This window comes from Hyperolius riggenbachi, chromosome 1, assembly GCF_040937935.1.
Source record: "Hyperolius riggenbachi isolate aHypRig1 chromosome 1, aHypRig1.pri, whole genome shotgun sequence".
NCBI lineage: Eukaryota > Metazoa > Chordata > Amphibia > Anura > Hyperoliidae > Hyperolius > Hyperolius riggenbachi.
The window spans coordinates 619615724-619632077 of NC_090646.1; the positions used below are offsets into that span (position 1 = coordinate 619615724).

Consider the following 16354-nt stretch of genomic DNA (forward strand, 5'->3'; position numbering starts at 1 on the left):
TCATTTCATGGGAAAATACAAATTATTGATGCCAAGGACCCAAAAACTCACAAACTTGGGCATTGAGTAGTGACTTTGTGTCCAGGTTACAAAAAGTGGGCGGAGCCAAAAACAAATTTCACTGGGAAAGTGAAACTGTAGCCATTCTTCCACTGTTTATTTCAGGGTTCCCAATCTTTGCCCTGATGGCCACTGAGTGACTGAGATTAATATTCAGGGAAGTGGGTGTTCACCTGTTGATTTTCAAGTGGAATATTTAAATTGCTGCCATTTTTACACTGTTAATAGCAGATGCCTCAAACCTGCTACAGTTGGTCATTGGGTGACTGGGGTTCAAATGCTGGAGAGGGGTGGAGCCACAAACAGCCTATCTGATTTGTTTAATTTTTATGGGAATATACAAATTATTGATGCCAAGGACCCCAAAGCTCACAAACTTGGTCATTGAGTGTTTGTGTGTTAGGGTTAGAAAGTGGGCGGAGCCAACACCAGTCAAATACATACACAGGCAACGGCGGGTCATCAGTGGCTGGAGACAAATACAAATTTCACTGGGAAAATGTAAACTGCAGCAATTCTGTTAATGGCAGGGTTTTTAAACGTTGCACACTTGGTCACTGGGTGACTGGGATTAATATTCAGAAAAGTGGGTGGAGCCTACAAAAGTGAATCAAACTTCACCTATTGCTTTTCAAGGGGAATATTTAATTGCTACAATTCTTGCACTGTTAATGGCACAGGCCTCAAACCTGGTACAGTTGGGTATTGGGTGACTGGGGTTCAAATTCAGAAAAGGGGGTGGAGCCACACACAGCCAATTAGATTTGTTTCATTTCAATGCAAATTATTGGTGCCAAACAATGCAAAGCTCACAAACTTGGTCAGTGAGTAATTGTGTGTTAGGGTTAGAAAGCCAACACCAGCCAAATACATACCCGGGCAACGCCGGGCAATCAGCTAGTACTATTTATATATGTGAGATGGATCTAAACCTGTCACTTCTGTCAGATTTCTACTACCTACTGTAAGTGACAGCAACATAGGAGAAAAATAATTTATGGCTCATTTTACTCTGGAAAAAAATATACTTCTTATTTGTATATGTTTGCACATATTTTAAATTTTACAGTTTTTCGCTGTAGTGCCCCTTTAAATGTATCACAGGTTGAAAAGAGCATCACTGTGGAATGTTCGTTTGTTGTGAGGTGAGAAGAAACAACACCAGGGGCCTTATGCAATTACCAAACTGTGCTGGCGAGTTCTTAAATTAGGCGTCAGCAAGGTCGCCTAATGCAATTGCATTTAACACCCCCCAGGGCGGAAAAGAACTCGCTTGGGCGATATAATCGCCCAGCAAGTTCCTTTCCCCCTATGCAATTGCATTTTGCACCCCCCGGGAAGCGATGCTTCCCGGCCGGCAAACATAGGTGCTAACTTTTCACCTGCTCTGAGCAGGGCGAAAAGACCTATCGCCGGTGTCTGCGGGCTGTTTTTGGCATCTGGGAGCCTCCTTTACTAAGGAAACCCCAGATGCCAGTGATTTAAATAGGTAAAGCAGTCAGTTTTGACTCCTTACCTATTTAAAATGTAACAAAAAAACATACCTCCATCGTTCCGGCTCGCCGCATGTCCCACGCCGCTCCTCCGCTCATCTCTGTGACTGTGAGTATTCTTGGAGCTGGCAAAGCATCTTTGAGTATCCCGCCGGGGCTCCCCATTCGTCCACTAGGTGGCCCAATTAGAATCATCCTGATTCTCATTGGTCCAATTAGAATCAGGATGATTCTTATTGGGCCACCTAGTGGAGGAATGGGGAGCCCCGTCGGGAGACTTAAAGATGCTTTGCCGGGCTCCAAGAATACTCACAGAGACAGAGATGAGCGGAGGAGCGGCGTGGGACATGCGGCGAGCAGGAACGATGGAGGTATGTTTTTTCAGAATTTCCCAGCAGCGACGAGTGGCAGGAGGCGACGGGCGGCGGGTAAGAGCCTTGCGACGATGCGCGCATCTCCCGGGGAGCGAGGCAGCAGTGTCGTGGTGCTGAAGGACAGCTCCCCAGCACTAATGCCTCGCTCCACATCGCTGGCCACACAGGAGCATCGCTCAGCGAATACCTAGTATTCACCTGAGTTATGCTCCTTTACGCAAGGACATCACTGGCAATTGAATTTGCCGGTAAATCCTGAGCGATGTGAGGAGATAAGAAGCTCGCATGTTTTCAGCTTCTTATCTCCTCAAATTGCATATGCCCCATGGGCCCATATGCAATTCACTTTTTCTCCTGAGTTTTCTCCTAGGAGATCATTTTTCATTTTCAGTTTAAAATAACTTTTTAGCACTTTGCGATGGAAAAAGTAACAAACCCGAGGCGAAAAGGTACTTTCAAAATGATTTTAAAATTCTGTTTGCTAGCTGGTGGTTTAAAAGGCACTTTATTTGCAAGTTGTACAAATATCACCTAAGAGAAAACTCAGGTGAAAAAGTGAATTGCATATGGAGCCTGGTCTCCCAAAATGCTCTGAGGCAGAAGGCTGCATAACTAAATAGCCTAGGCTAAACCTCACCAGAAGGGTGGGGCTACAGACCAATATACAGCATTACAAGTATATAGGAAGAGTTTCTGATGCTGAAACCAGGATAATTAATGTTCTAACACGTTATGAAACAAAGAAGCAGACGCACCTTTAGTCACCTTTAACCACTTTATGGGCAAATATGCTCTTGTGTAGGGTGACTGTTCAGTGCCCTCCCATGACGTGCATTCATGTGCTTTAGCAGAATAGTTTGATTTTTTTAAGCGCACTATTTGCACTAAAGGTGCTTAAAGAGACACTGTAACAAGAAAAACGTCCCCTGGGGGTACTCACCTCGGGAAGGGGAAGCCTCCGGATCCTAATGAGGCTTCCCCCGTCCTCGTCTATCCCACAGGGGGTCTCGCTGCAGCCCTCCAAACAGCGCCCCGACAGACCCGACAGCCTGTTCAATATATACCTTTCCAGGCTCCAGCGGGGGTGCTGTTGCGGCTCTTCTGACGGAAATAGCCGATCTCCATCGGGTCCGCTCTACTGCGCAGTAAAGCGGCCCTATGGAGATCGGCTATTACCGCCTATCTCCGTGGGAAGGAGCGGATACTGTGCCTGTGCTGGAGCCAAAAGGTAAATATTTACATCGCCGCCGCTCCGGGAGGATTTTCGCCGCCACCGTGGGACCGAGGAGGACGGGGGGAAGCCTCAATAGGAGACGGAGGCTTCCCCCTCCCGCGGTGAGTACCCCCAGGGGACGTTTTTTCCTTACAAATTTTCTTTAAATAAACACCCATTTTGCAGGAAGTGGTTAAAGGAGATTGTAAACAAGAGAAGAGCACAAATTCCTCATAGTCTTCTTAGACTAGAAAAATTAGAGGACAGCAGCCTACTGAATGTGACCTTTTCTTTCCTCTCCTTCACTAGGCGTTCTCTCAAGAATTCCAAAGAGTCCATGTACTGATAGGTCACATGATGTACAGTAGAAGAAGGCCATACAGAAATGCAACAGGAATATCAGAAAATCTGCCCCTCACCTATGTGATCCATAAGAAACATGAGGAGACTAGAACTTCCACAATTGGTACTTTAACACCAGGGCCAGTTCTATTCCCTGGGGGAAATTAACCCGGGGGCCCCCGCAACAGACAACCCCAACCAAAAATCCTCATTAGGGTCCCTTTGTTGCCGCTAAATTTCCCTCCTGGCCCCTGAGCTGGCTGCTGACACGCCCTTCCAATCTCCTCCCAACTTAACTGTTGCTCCCCGGGGCCCCTGCAGAGTGTTTGGTAGTGTAGTGTCTCACCTGCCCACCAGCACAGATGACACTACTCTGCCAAATACTCTGCAGAGGCCCCAGGGTCAACAGTTAAGATTAGAGAGACAACTTGGGGGCCCCTACAGGCCCTGGGGCGACTGCCCCCTTTGCCTCTATTGTAGCGCCGGCCCTGTTTAACACAGAAGACACTAGCCAACATTTTGGGACACAAACGTTTCTTCTTCGGGCCAATTAGGTCTCTGGAAGTGCCAGTCTCCTCATGTTCCTTGTTGATTAACAAAGACACTGGAGCACTCTGTTTATCATTAATTTGGCTAAGCCCAAGAATGTGTAGGTATTACTGTTGTTGCCTATGTTAGAGGAGTTATTCATGTTCGCACATAGGCACACTGCCTTCTGAAAATATTTGCAAGAATACCTAATAAAAGGTCTTTTTTAAATTGGTGACATACTGTAAATTGAGATGCACTTTTTTCATTGCATCATCGTGCTTATCCCTTCTATTTCTTAATAAAAAATGTACCTTCTTCTTCTCTTCGTCTTCCCTTTTCTTTATGTTATAGATGACTTGAAAGAGATCCTTTAGGTCCACCACTAGCGGCTCAGCCTAGAGGCAAACAGAGATAGGTCTTAGTTATGTTCAGAATAAAATGCAGTAGGTCAGACTTCTGTGGTGACAATTATGCTCTATAAACTCCTACACTAGCCTCAATTCACTAAGCTGTATCAAACACTTTATCAACCATTTGATAATTTACCTCATGAGTAAAATCTTATTTTGAATTCATTAAGGTGTTATAGATTTAATGAACAGTTTATCGATAAAACTATCGATAAATCTATACCACCCTAGTGAATTAAAAATTAGATTTTCCTCATGAGGTAAATTATCAAACGTTTGATAAAGCGTTTGATAAAGCTTAGTGAATTGAGGCCACTGTGTTCCAACTGAAGTACAGAACAGCAAGACAATGTGCATTGCTTAAAAGAAAATAAATATGTCAGCCTCCATATCCTTCTCAGTTCAGGTGTGCCTTAAAGTCAAACGGAGACACTGCAATCAAAAGGATTTATACTTACCTAGGCTTCCTCCAGCCCCCTGTAGGCTGTGGGCTTCCTCTGTGTACATCCAGTCCCCTCCGTTCTCCTGCTGTCAGCCGTGGTAGTCTTGGACTACTGTGCATGTGCAGCCCTGCGCCTCCTTGGCCATGCTTTCGTGGCCAGGAGCCTGTTTGAACTTGATGGACAGATGTTTTTTTTTTCAACCAAACTATGTTACTATGTAATGAGTGTTCTACACCTGTGCAGTTAGTCAAGTCTTGGAGGTTAGTCAAGGATGCAGCTTGCTCAGTCAGGGACTACAGGGGGCTGGAGAAAGCTCCTGGTGAGTATAAATCTCTTTATTTGCAATTTCTTAGGGCCCGTTCACCCTTAGAATAGCAAAATGCCGGCGATTACCGCTGGCGTTTTGCGGGAGTGATTTTTCCGCGATTAACGCGGAAAAATCACTGGACACTGCAGCTGTTTTGGAGTGATCACGATTTGCACGCTAATCACAATCGCGAAACGCAAATTGACGGCAAATCGCTGCTTGCAGCGCGTTTGCGGTTATCGCTAACTGCAAACGCTGCAGTGAGAACATTGCCACTTGCTACAATGTGTAGCATTTTTTACAAAAACCGCTAGCGGTTTGCCATGAGCGGGAATCGCGCGATTCCCGCTCAGGTGTGAATGGGCCCTTAGGTACACTTTAAACACTCCTAAGGTTGGAGCTGTCTAAACTGGGTGTGGCAATACCTTTACTTTATCTCTGTAAAGTCCCATTTCTTGGATATCCCCCAAATTTCTGCAGACCTGCTGCCAGGGGTAGTGGGATTTTACACATACAAGGTAACATTATGTAGCCAATCATGCCTCAGAGGAGAACAAACAAATGCAATGTATAAAAAAGGCTTCAGACACACCTCATACCTGACCTAAACCCTCAATGACTTCAAAATTCAAACTGCCAACTATACGTAAAAGTAAGGACAGTCAATGAGATGCTGATAATTGTGAGTTGATGCAAATTTTAAGCCAATTTCGACTAACACGTAGAATTGAACTACGGTAATTAAAAGCAGCAGCTGGCAAACGGATGTGACCGTTTTCCAAGTAACAACAGGTTAATGTCCAATATATGGCACTCATAAATGAAATGTCACTTCTATGGACAGGAAGAAAGGCTATACAGGTTGTCTCTGACTGACCTGCCGATACGAATGGCCTGAACATGTGAAATTTCATTCTGTGGGACGTTCACTTTTTTTTTCAAAAAGACTTAGCAAATGGGACAAAGTTGCAGGACACATCCGATAAAAATCCAAAACGTATTCCAACCTCTTTAAAAATGACATCAAATCACAGCATCAGCTTAGGGAGAGAGACAGTAGAGAATGTTTCACACCTCTATCTGTGGGGCTTTGTCAGGTCCTGACGAAGCAACAATTCTGCTCCTGTTTGTAGGGCTAGTTGCGCTCCAGCATATCAAAAGGGTCTAAATTCTGTGCGCTTTTCCCTACCTACTATTTTTTCAAAAATACCTTTTTGAAGTTTTTTGAAAAAAAAATTAACAAAAATTCAAAGAAAAAAGTTTTTAAAACCAGTAAAATTACATTTTGCTGCAGTACACTGGGCGGACAGATGTGACACAATGGGGGGACACTGCAGGCACAGAGGTGACAAAGAAAAAAAGCAAAAATCAATAATCAAAAGCTGGACACAATCAAATCAGCATTCAAAAATTGCAAATGCGCTAAAAGGCCACTATAGAACAGAAATGAAGGAGACACTCCAAAAGACATTTTATAAACTTGCATTTATTTAGACGGTTGCAGAACACCATTTTGGACTTACACTAAGGAGTTAAAACTGGAGTGGACTTCATAGTTGATGCTTGTACACCTGAGGAAAGGGGGGGGGAACCCCTAAACATGCTGTGTTCTGCAACCGTCTAGATCAGGGGTCCCCAAACTTTTTCGGTCAAGGGCCGGGTCAACATACTTCATACTGCTGGGGGGCCGGAACATTCATAAAATGATGATGAAAAACATTACATTGAAGGTATTGATTCCACCCCAATCATGCCCAGAGAAGAACTCCCAGCAGCAGCCATACAGTCACACAATACCCAAAGAACAACTTTGTGCACCAGACAGTGAAGCATACCCAGGTGACAACCTGCCGTCCAGTTGGACAGCAATGTCACCTGTGCGGAATTGGAAACCGGCAAATTACTGCTTAACCTGCCTGGCGTTCTATTAAGATCGCCAGGCAGGCTGCGGGAGGGTTTTTTTTTAATAAAAAAAAAACTATTTCATGCAGCCAACTGAAAGTTGGCTGCATGAAAGCCCACTAGAGGGCGCTCCGGAGGCGATCTTCCGATCGCCTCCGGCGCCCAGAATAAACAAGGAAGGCCGCAATGAGCGGCCTTCCTTGTTTTGCTTATATCGTCGCCATAGCGACGAGCGGAGTGACGTCATCGACGTCAGCCGACGTCGTGACGTCAGCCGCCTCCGATCCAGCCCTTAGCGCTGGCCGGAACTTTTTGTTCCGGCTGCGCAGGGCTCAGGCGGCTAGGGGGGCCCTCTTTCGCCGCTGCTCGCGGCGAATCGCCGCAGAGCGGCGGCGATCAGGCAGCACACGCGGCTGGCAAAGTGCCGGCTGCGTGTGCTGCTTTTTATTTCAGCCAAATCGGCCCAGCAGGGCCTGAGCGGCAGCCTCCGGCGGTACTGGACGAGCTGTGCTCGTCCAGACCGCCCAGCAGGTTAATGACTTCTACAGTATGTAGATGGGTGGTGCTAGCACTGCTATTCTATATGCGGGCAGCGAATATTCAAAGGTGCAGTGGGCCACATCTATAAGTTATACATTTTGTGTTTGGGGGCCAGTGAAAAAGCCTCGGGGGGCCGCATTCGGCCCGCGAGCCGTAGTTTGAGGACCACTGGTCTAGATAAATGCTTACAAAACGCCAGAAGGACTGTGCACCGGCGGACCAGGCCTGATAAGCCTGGGGACAATGACCACTCCAGTATACCTTGTGCCAAAAAGGCCAGCACCCTGGTAGCCGATCAGTTTATTTGACTTCGGCGAAACCCTTCCCCAATCTGTGACGATCATCCAGTCTTACCTGCTGTGCTGTTTTTATGGCAAAGAACTGGTGCTGTCCTTCAGCACCGCACACATATCCGAAGGCGCGATTGTCCGTTACATCTCGAGCAATGAAGGAGATCTTGTTAACTGGATGTTCATGCTCGATTACCTATCAGGGAAATAACAACAGGCCCAACTAATTATTTTGCTTGCGACAGCTGGATGGGCAGGTGACAGGAAGACACAACAGATAGAGCTGAATCTGAGAATAACATCCCCAACAAAACAACAAAACATTCATGAAACATCGCAGTTCAGGGAAGTATATATTCCTGATCACAAAGCTTTTATTACATTGTGGACCCTAACTGACATTCCCCCCATAATGCGTAACCCTAACTGATCCTCCCCACTGATTCCTAAGCCTAGCCGTCCCCTACCCATTCCTGACCCTAACGCACATTACCCCCATAATGCCTAACCCTAACTGCTCCCCTCCCCCCCACTGGTTCCTAACCTTAACCATCCCCTACCCATTCCTGACCCTAACTGACACCCCCCCCCCCGATTCCTAACCCTAACCGCCCCCTACCCATTCCTGACCCTGACGCACATTCCCACCATTATGCGTAACCCTAACAGAACCCCCCCCCCCCGATTCCTAACCCTAACCTCCCCTACCTATTCCTGACCCTAACTGACATTCCCCCCATGATGCGTAACCCTAACAGACCCCCCCCCCCCCCCGATTTCTAACCCTAACCTCCCCCTACCCATTCCTGACCCTAACGGGACATTCCGACCATGATGCCTAACCATAACTGACGCCCCCAACCCCCCCCCCACATTGATTCCTAACCCTAACCGCTCCCTACCCTTTTGCCACTGACCCACTAATTTCAATGGCTTCCATATCGGCTGTTACTTATTAATTTGGGCGTCTGAGGGGCCGATAAAACAGCACCCAGTTTACAAATTGTGGCTACAAATAGCGGGCATAAGTGCATTCTGTATAGCGGTCGCACCCAACGCCCTCTGTTTTATCAGGGCGCTCAAATTCATAAATATATACAGTAGGTTTTCTTTTATAACATTGCATCATACGGTGACAGTTGCTGTTTTAAAACCACACTATCTTTGAAGCAATAAAACAAAGCAGAAATAATGATTCTTTGAACTTTCCGGCAGTAAAACCTCATCCTAAGCTGTCTCTCTCACTGTTTCTTGACTATTTAAGGGCTTCAGAAAACAAGACTGTATTTGACTCAGTGGGCCAAATAGCTCAGAGAAGCTGTTTTGAATAGATAACTGAAGGTTTTTTTTAACTCTTCCTGTACTGGAAAACAATATTAGACTCTTTTCTTTGCTACTATTGTTCTATTTATTAGCTGTTCTACACATACAATTCCTTATCTCATAAGTTTATTTTTGCTTCAGGTTTGCTTTAAGCCAATGATAAAATGAGTATTCGGATGACAAATAAAGTTGTCTTGGGATGACATGAAACCTGTGACTGATGTATAAAATAAAAGTCTAGTTGAAGAGAGACAAGTAATACGTTACCCTGCGGGGCATTCATCTTCCCTGCCTGTCAGATCAGATCTGCTTATTGAGGCCATCATTTTCTCTGAACGCTCATCAATAGATCTCCCAGACGGTTACAGTATCTGCAATGTACACTACGGCAGCAGACCTTCGCACGACCTTCAGTGCTGCTTTTATGACGGCGGTGGACTGTAAACAGCAGATTAGAAAGTAGGCCGCTCATAGCGCTGGTACTCGACAGTTTTGTACAACTAAGGATTGAAAGTTGCCGAACATAATTTAGGCCTGTGTAACAGGGATACAGAGGCGCCAGAAGAATAAAAATGTCTAAAAAGCTTAAAATGTGTGAAGGCAGTGGTGGACTTACCGCCTCCAAACAGACACAAGATATGCCAACAAAGTTTAGAAGAACAAATTTATTTACATACTCCAAGGGAAAATGCAACGCGTTTCACAGGTACGACCCCGCTTCATCAGGCAATAGGCAGGAGTAGGTACAGTGCAGGTCTGTAGCTGGGCCAAGCGCCTCTATGATATATACAGTATAGTGATATACAGTATATGTGTGATATATAATTTAGGCTTGGAACCCAATAGGGCGTTTTTTTGAGCATTTAGGCCTCTTTCACACCATGACGTTGCGTTTTAGGGGACGTTAAAATCGCATAATGTGCCCCTAACGCAACGCATGGTGGTGTTGAAGTTGGACGTCAGATTGAGCCGCGTTATGCGGCTCTTGGTGCGCTGTTTTCTTTCTATCTATACTGATAGAACAGCCGCTCCAGGATAGTGATGGGAAGTCCGGATCTTTTCAAGGATCCGGATGATTCGAATCGGATCATTGAAAAGATCCGGATCTTTGAACGAATCATTTTACTAGGGAAGCAGACTGGGTGAAATGACTAACAGGACAGGACTTTCCCTGCACTGTACATTCTGTATGTTCCTGTTTCTTCCAGACTGTGAACCGAATCGTTCATTGTGATGATCCGGATGATTCGACTCACAAAAAAGATCCGGATCAAATGAACGATTCATTCATGATCCGGACAACACTAGGAGTCCAGGTTACCTCACCACAGTGCACTGAATATTAATTAGCCATGTGGCTAGTCACTGAGCATGTGCAAGCAGTCTAACGCAGCTAAAGTCCAGTATAACGCACAGCATGCTGCACTTTCCCAGAACGTGCAGCGTTACAATGTAACACAACGTGGGCACTGTGAACACATTGATTTTTCATTACTGTGAGTTGGGCTGCGTTACAGGCTGCTGTAACGTGGGACTTTAACATCCCACTGTGAAAGCAGCCTTAGGGAGCACTTTCAATCGCTAGCAATTTCTCTAAACACTCTGCCAATATAAATGGATGGGAAAGATTCCACTACAGCAAGTGCAATGAAGCAAATCGCAATTGCAGGGCATGCAGTATCTTGGGAACGTTTCCATTTTAATTCATTGTATAGGAGCAGGGAAATCACTCCCAAAATCGCTAGCAAAATGCTATCCAAATTGCTAGTGATTGTGATAGCATTTTGTGCTTTCTAGTGTGTTCCAGGCCTAAAGGAGACAACTTAAAGGGAGCCTGAACTGAGTAAAATTATTTAAAATAAACACATGAAGTAGCTGCAAATGAATTTTACATACTTACCTTGCTGTCAGTTCCTCTCAGAAGCTCACCATTTTCTTCTTACATCCTTCTTACTAACTTCCAGTTCTGACAAGATTTTGTCAGAACTGAAATATATCGGGTGCTGTCAGTTATTTATCAGTTGCTGTCAGTTACAACTGAAAGGACAACCGATGTGCAAGATAATGTCCATGTTTCCCTATGATTCAAGTGGGCGATATTACAGTTTAATAGTGTGCTGACCCGGAAGCTGTTACGGGGTCTTCGCCATTTTTAAAATGGAGGCTGGAGAATTCCATCGATCACAGTGGACAAACAGGACACAGTAGAGGAGAAATAGATGGCTAAGTAGACTACACGGGAGGTAAGTATGACCTGTGTATGTTTATTCTGACTTTTAATTTTCAGTTCAGGTTTGATTTAAAGGTCGTCTTAACTACATTTGGTTCAAAAGACAACACAATAACATTGCAACACTGTGCAATTATATTGCAATGGTCAATGGTACTTTCACACTGGTGCATAAGCAAAGTGATGCAAAGGATTCTGACGGAATAAAAAGTCCAAAAGTAGGTCCGCACAATCCTTTAAAGTTCAATGATTTTTATTAATGCATTGTTCAATGCAGGGCAGCAGTGAAGAGTTCTATATTACCTGTTCCTGGCAGTAATACAGAACCCTCTTCAGTTTGCAAGTGTCATGGAGCCAGACAATCACCATGCACTTTCAGTCCCATGTCATATGATAGGGTAGGAAGGCACATAGTACAGCAAAGTCCCAGTTATCCGGAACTTGTTAACTGGCATCTGGAAGTCTCAAATAACCAGTATGCCTGATGCATAACGAGTACTGTTGTTTTGGGCAGGTTTGGAAGAATTTAGATACTTAACAAGCCTCCAGCGACACTTTGTAGCGGGCTCCTAGCAGCTTTCTGAGGCCATGCATGGAAAACGTTGTGTCACCTGACCTGATGCGGGTCAGGTGACACTCCGGCTTGCGTGCATGGAAAGCTGCTAGGAGCAAGAGGAAGGCTAAAAGACATCGCTGGATGCCCGGTAAGTATTGGGGGGGGGCAGGTAATATATAACTCTCTTCTCCGGTGCCGCTCTACATTTTACAGGACCGCACTACCCCCCAGCTACTGGCTCCACCCTCTCAGGCCTCCCTCATTGTTAGGCCTCTGATTGGAGATTATTGATTGGTGCTCCACTCTGTAGAGCCTGATCAAAATACAGGAGGCCATATGAGGGTCCAGGTTTACATTGCATTCAATCGCACTGACCGATTCTGCCAGTAATGTACTGACCCCAACATAACTAATAAACTTCCCAATGATTTATCAATCGACAGAGTGCCACAGTGAATTAAAAACCCCGCCCACTTTCCTTCAAAATGTGGTTTTACTGTTCTTTCGAAAAAGTCACCTTTTCCCTAAAATAACATTCACAATGCAGAGGCATCGTAAAGTTTACGACGGTTGTAGATGAATAGATGGTAAGTTACTGCAGTAACATAAAACCCCTCTGACGTTCTGTGGCTTCCTTGCATTAAGTGGGAGAGGATGGCCATTTCTTCCAATCCTAAATCCCCTTTTTCCGAAGACTCATTTTCCAGTGTTCTTACGAACAGGACGCAGCCCCGTTAATTGGAACGCGCTGTTATTCTTGTGTCCCCAGAAGACGGTGTGGGCACATTACGGCCTTTGTATGCTAAATCTCCAGCGCCTGCTGAAAGCCGACCCCCCTATTCACACCCTGGCTGGATGCAATATTTAAACAGCTGTGGGTCATAAACGTCCGTAAACCTTTCACGGCCGGAGTGTCCAGTGACGGGACAGGAATACGTTTACGGGAATGCTGCCTTCCAGATGACTCAGGCTGCAGCTTGCGCAAGTGTTAGAATATTTGTCTTCCAGTGATTTCTCACTTCATCTATTTCTTCTACATAACTGGCAACAAAAAAATCTGCATGCTGGAATGTGCGGACTTGTGGCTCTAGTAATCCAAACAGTACACGATCAATAATACTGGATGTATTCAAAATAAAAGCCTACTTTTGTTTAGAAAATGCCCCCCCCATACAGTTCCCTGGTGTCTAGTGCCCCCCCCCACCCTTCCTCTATACAGTTCCCTGCGGTCAAGTGGTCCTTCTCCCTCCCCTATACAGTTCCCTGATATCTAATGGTTCCGCCCTCATACAGCTACCTGTTATTTTAGTGGTCCTCTCCCCCCTTCCCTAAACAGCTCCCTGGTGTTTAGTGGTGCTCCCTCCTTCCCTTGTACAGTTTCCTAGTGTTCAATGGTCCTCCCTCCCTCCCCTATACAGTTCCCTGGTGTCTAGAGCCCCCCCTTCCTCCTCTACACGGTTTCCTGTTGTCTATTGCTATTCCCCTCTATCCCCCATTTGGTCTTTCTGGTGATGTAGGGCTTCAACTCCAATATAGCTTCCCTGTCTGTACTTTTGGGCCAAACATAATGCAACCTGGGGAAACCACTTGCAGGCCAAATTGGATAGCTCTGCAGGACAGATTTGGCCTGTGGGTTGTAGTTTGACATGTATGGTCTAAAGCCAGACATCAAATGCCCCAGACTGGATCCAAACCGCATGCCGCTTAAAGCCTTAAAACTATCTAACTAGGGAGTGCTCTTGTCACAACGCATTTCGGGGGCCTTCCCATTTGTCAGTTCTTTGTCAGACCTGACAAAGGGGGAGGCCCCGACCATCATCAGACCTGACAAAGGGGAAGACCCCCGAAACGTATTGCGACAAGAGCACTTCCTAGGGAGATAGTTTTAACATGTTATCTGCTTGGTGTTTGGTTCCTGTCTGACGAGTTTGATGTCTCACAGTGCCGCTAGCCACAGAGATACGCTCCAGTCTCTCATTTGGGCTTATATGCCAAGACTCCACTCTTCATAGTAGTGCAATTTGCATACGAGTACATTTTAAATAAATTTTATCATGCTAGATGAGGCATGTCTGTGTTTTTTCCTAGTTCACCTGAATAGGATCCGGACTACTGTCGAACTGCTTCTTTACAACATAATACCATGCTGCTAGTCATGGCATCTTTGGAAGGACCATACACTTGCATAACAGGAAAAGTATCCATCCCTGGCAGGTGGTCCTACCCCATAGAGCCACATTAATCCATACCATGCACTGATGAGGATCAACCAACCCGAAACAGTCTATGCATGCTGGATTATCGTGGCTCTGTACAATTAAAAAAATGTCCACAGACTGCTTAGCCATTGTCCCCTACCCCACCCCCTCCCATGTCCCCTATTTCCCCTTGCTTTGGCAACACCTGTAATGAATCTTGGTCATGCCACTAAAGCTATCTTTGATTTGATTTGACAATTAGCAAGCTGACACCAGTGCTTCTGGAGGTGTGCTTAGTTTACAAGGACAACAAGGGATTATTTGCATATTCAGCAGCAATGCATTGTGGGAGATATCATATGCTCACTCTAACCAGAATAATCACAAATACCTTCTGTTTTAAGAAGTCAAACTTTAGAAGTTTCAAGCAGAGGAAAGATACGGATTATTACAGATCCCTGTTTGTCACTGCTTCTGTTTAATGTCTGTCTATGTCTGTTCAGCGGTGTCTGTCAACCACATGTCTGAATGCCTATAGAATGGTTCAGCTGCTCAATAGATGGAAAATGAATGATGCCATGTTTGTAGCTGAAGGTTGACGGGATTCATTACAGTTGGATAAAAACCCAAAACTTACCCCAGTTTTTTCATCAATAATTTTTATTCCAGAAAGAGAAATGTTCACCCAGATCCTCTGCTTGTGCTGTCCCTGAGATCGAGCTGCTACGGCCATTCCCTGCAGGGAGACATGAATAGCAACAGTCCGTTAAGAAGGCTGTCCATGGATAATGATTACATGATTACTGTCTGTCTGTCTGTCTGTCTGTCTGTGGAGTCGGTACAAAAATCATCCGATTCTGACTCCTCAGTTTTTGAAACCTCAGACTCCGACTCCAGGTACCCAAAATTGCTCCGACTCCACAGCCCTGCATCCATCTAGCGATGATGGGCAGATTCAACCAAGAGACAGATCTCTCTCTGATCAAATCTGATGGGAGAGAGATCTGTTGGCTGTCCATACACCACAGGCCGATTTCCGATCGATTTCAGCATGAATCGGTCTTGTGACACCGCCTGGCAGCCTCCGATGCTGTCCGCCCAAATAAAAATGTTCTCCCCGTACATTCAAATATTAAACCTGTCTGCTGTCACCGCTAGTGTCCAGCTGTGCACCCCACTTGACCACCAGTGTATAGCGTGTGGTGTGTATACATATATACACAGCAGCCATGTAGGGCACCAATGCGGAAGATGGAGGGCTGGACACTGGCAGAGACAGTGGACAGATAAAGTACTTTAATGCACAGGGGAAAATTTACATTTAGGTAAAGTGACGTAGCTAAGGAACTGTGGGCTCCGATACAAGTTTTACATTGGGGCCCCCTAAGCACTTTATACCAGTGGCGTAGCTAAGAAGGGCAAGTTTTGCATTGGGGCCCTCCCCCCATGCACTCTATACATAACAATTGATACGGCGCACCAAAACCTGCCAATGTCAACTAGTGTCAGAGGTGCAAGAAGGAGATGGGGAACAGCTTGTTAATGATTACCACTATTCAAAGCATCTACAGAAGTGATTATTACCAGCACAGGACCAATAGAGAGCTAATACTGCAGTTGAGGAAAAGCCCCTCGGGCCCCCGATGCGGTCGCAACCTCTGCACCCCCTATTGCTACGCCACTGTTTGGGGAGACAAGGAACAAGTGTAAGCACCTCTGACACGTTTTTAAAGGACAACTGTAGCGAGAGGGCTATGGAGGTTGCCATCATTGTTTCCTTTCAAGCAATACCAGTAGCCTGGCTATCCTGCTGATCCTCTGTCTCTAATGCTATTAGCCATAGATCCTGCTGATCTATTTGGCTGCGGTAGTGTCTGAATCACACCAGAAACAAGCATGCAGCAAATCTTGTCAGATCTGACCATAATGTCAGAAAGTAAACCCTTGATCGCTTATGCAGCAGATCAAGGGTTTCTGACATTATGGTCAGATCTGACAAGATTAGCTGCATGCTTGTTTCTGGTGTGATTCAGACACTACTGAAGCCATATAGATCAGCAAGATAGCCAGGCAACTGGTATTGTTAAAAAAGAAATACATATGGAAGCCTCCGTATACTTCTCACTAATGTTGTCCCTTAAG

General features: G+C 45.5%; 1 protein-coding gene across 4 annotated transcripts in view; it reads right to left on the reverse strand.

Moving 5' to 3' along the window:
* The window catches only part of DAB2 (DAB adaptor protein 2), a 230627-nt gene that overhangs the window by 96906 nt on the left and 117367 nt on the right, over positions 1-16354 (reverse strand). For all 4 annotated transcript variants that reach the window (XM_068250826.1, XM_068250852.1, XM_068250843.1 and 1 more), the window contains exons 4-6: positions 14850-14948; positions 7970-8101; positions 4325-4408 (exon numbers count right to left, since the gene is read on the reverse strand). In XM_068250826.1, the coding sequence (XP_068106927.1) occupies positions 4325-4408; positions 7970-8101; positions 14850-14948 (315 nt within the window). The remainder of the gene's footprint in view (positions 1-4324; positions 4409-7969; positions 8102-14849; positions 14949-16354) is intronic.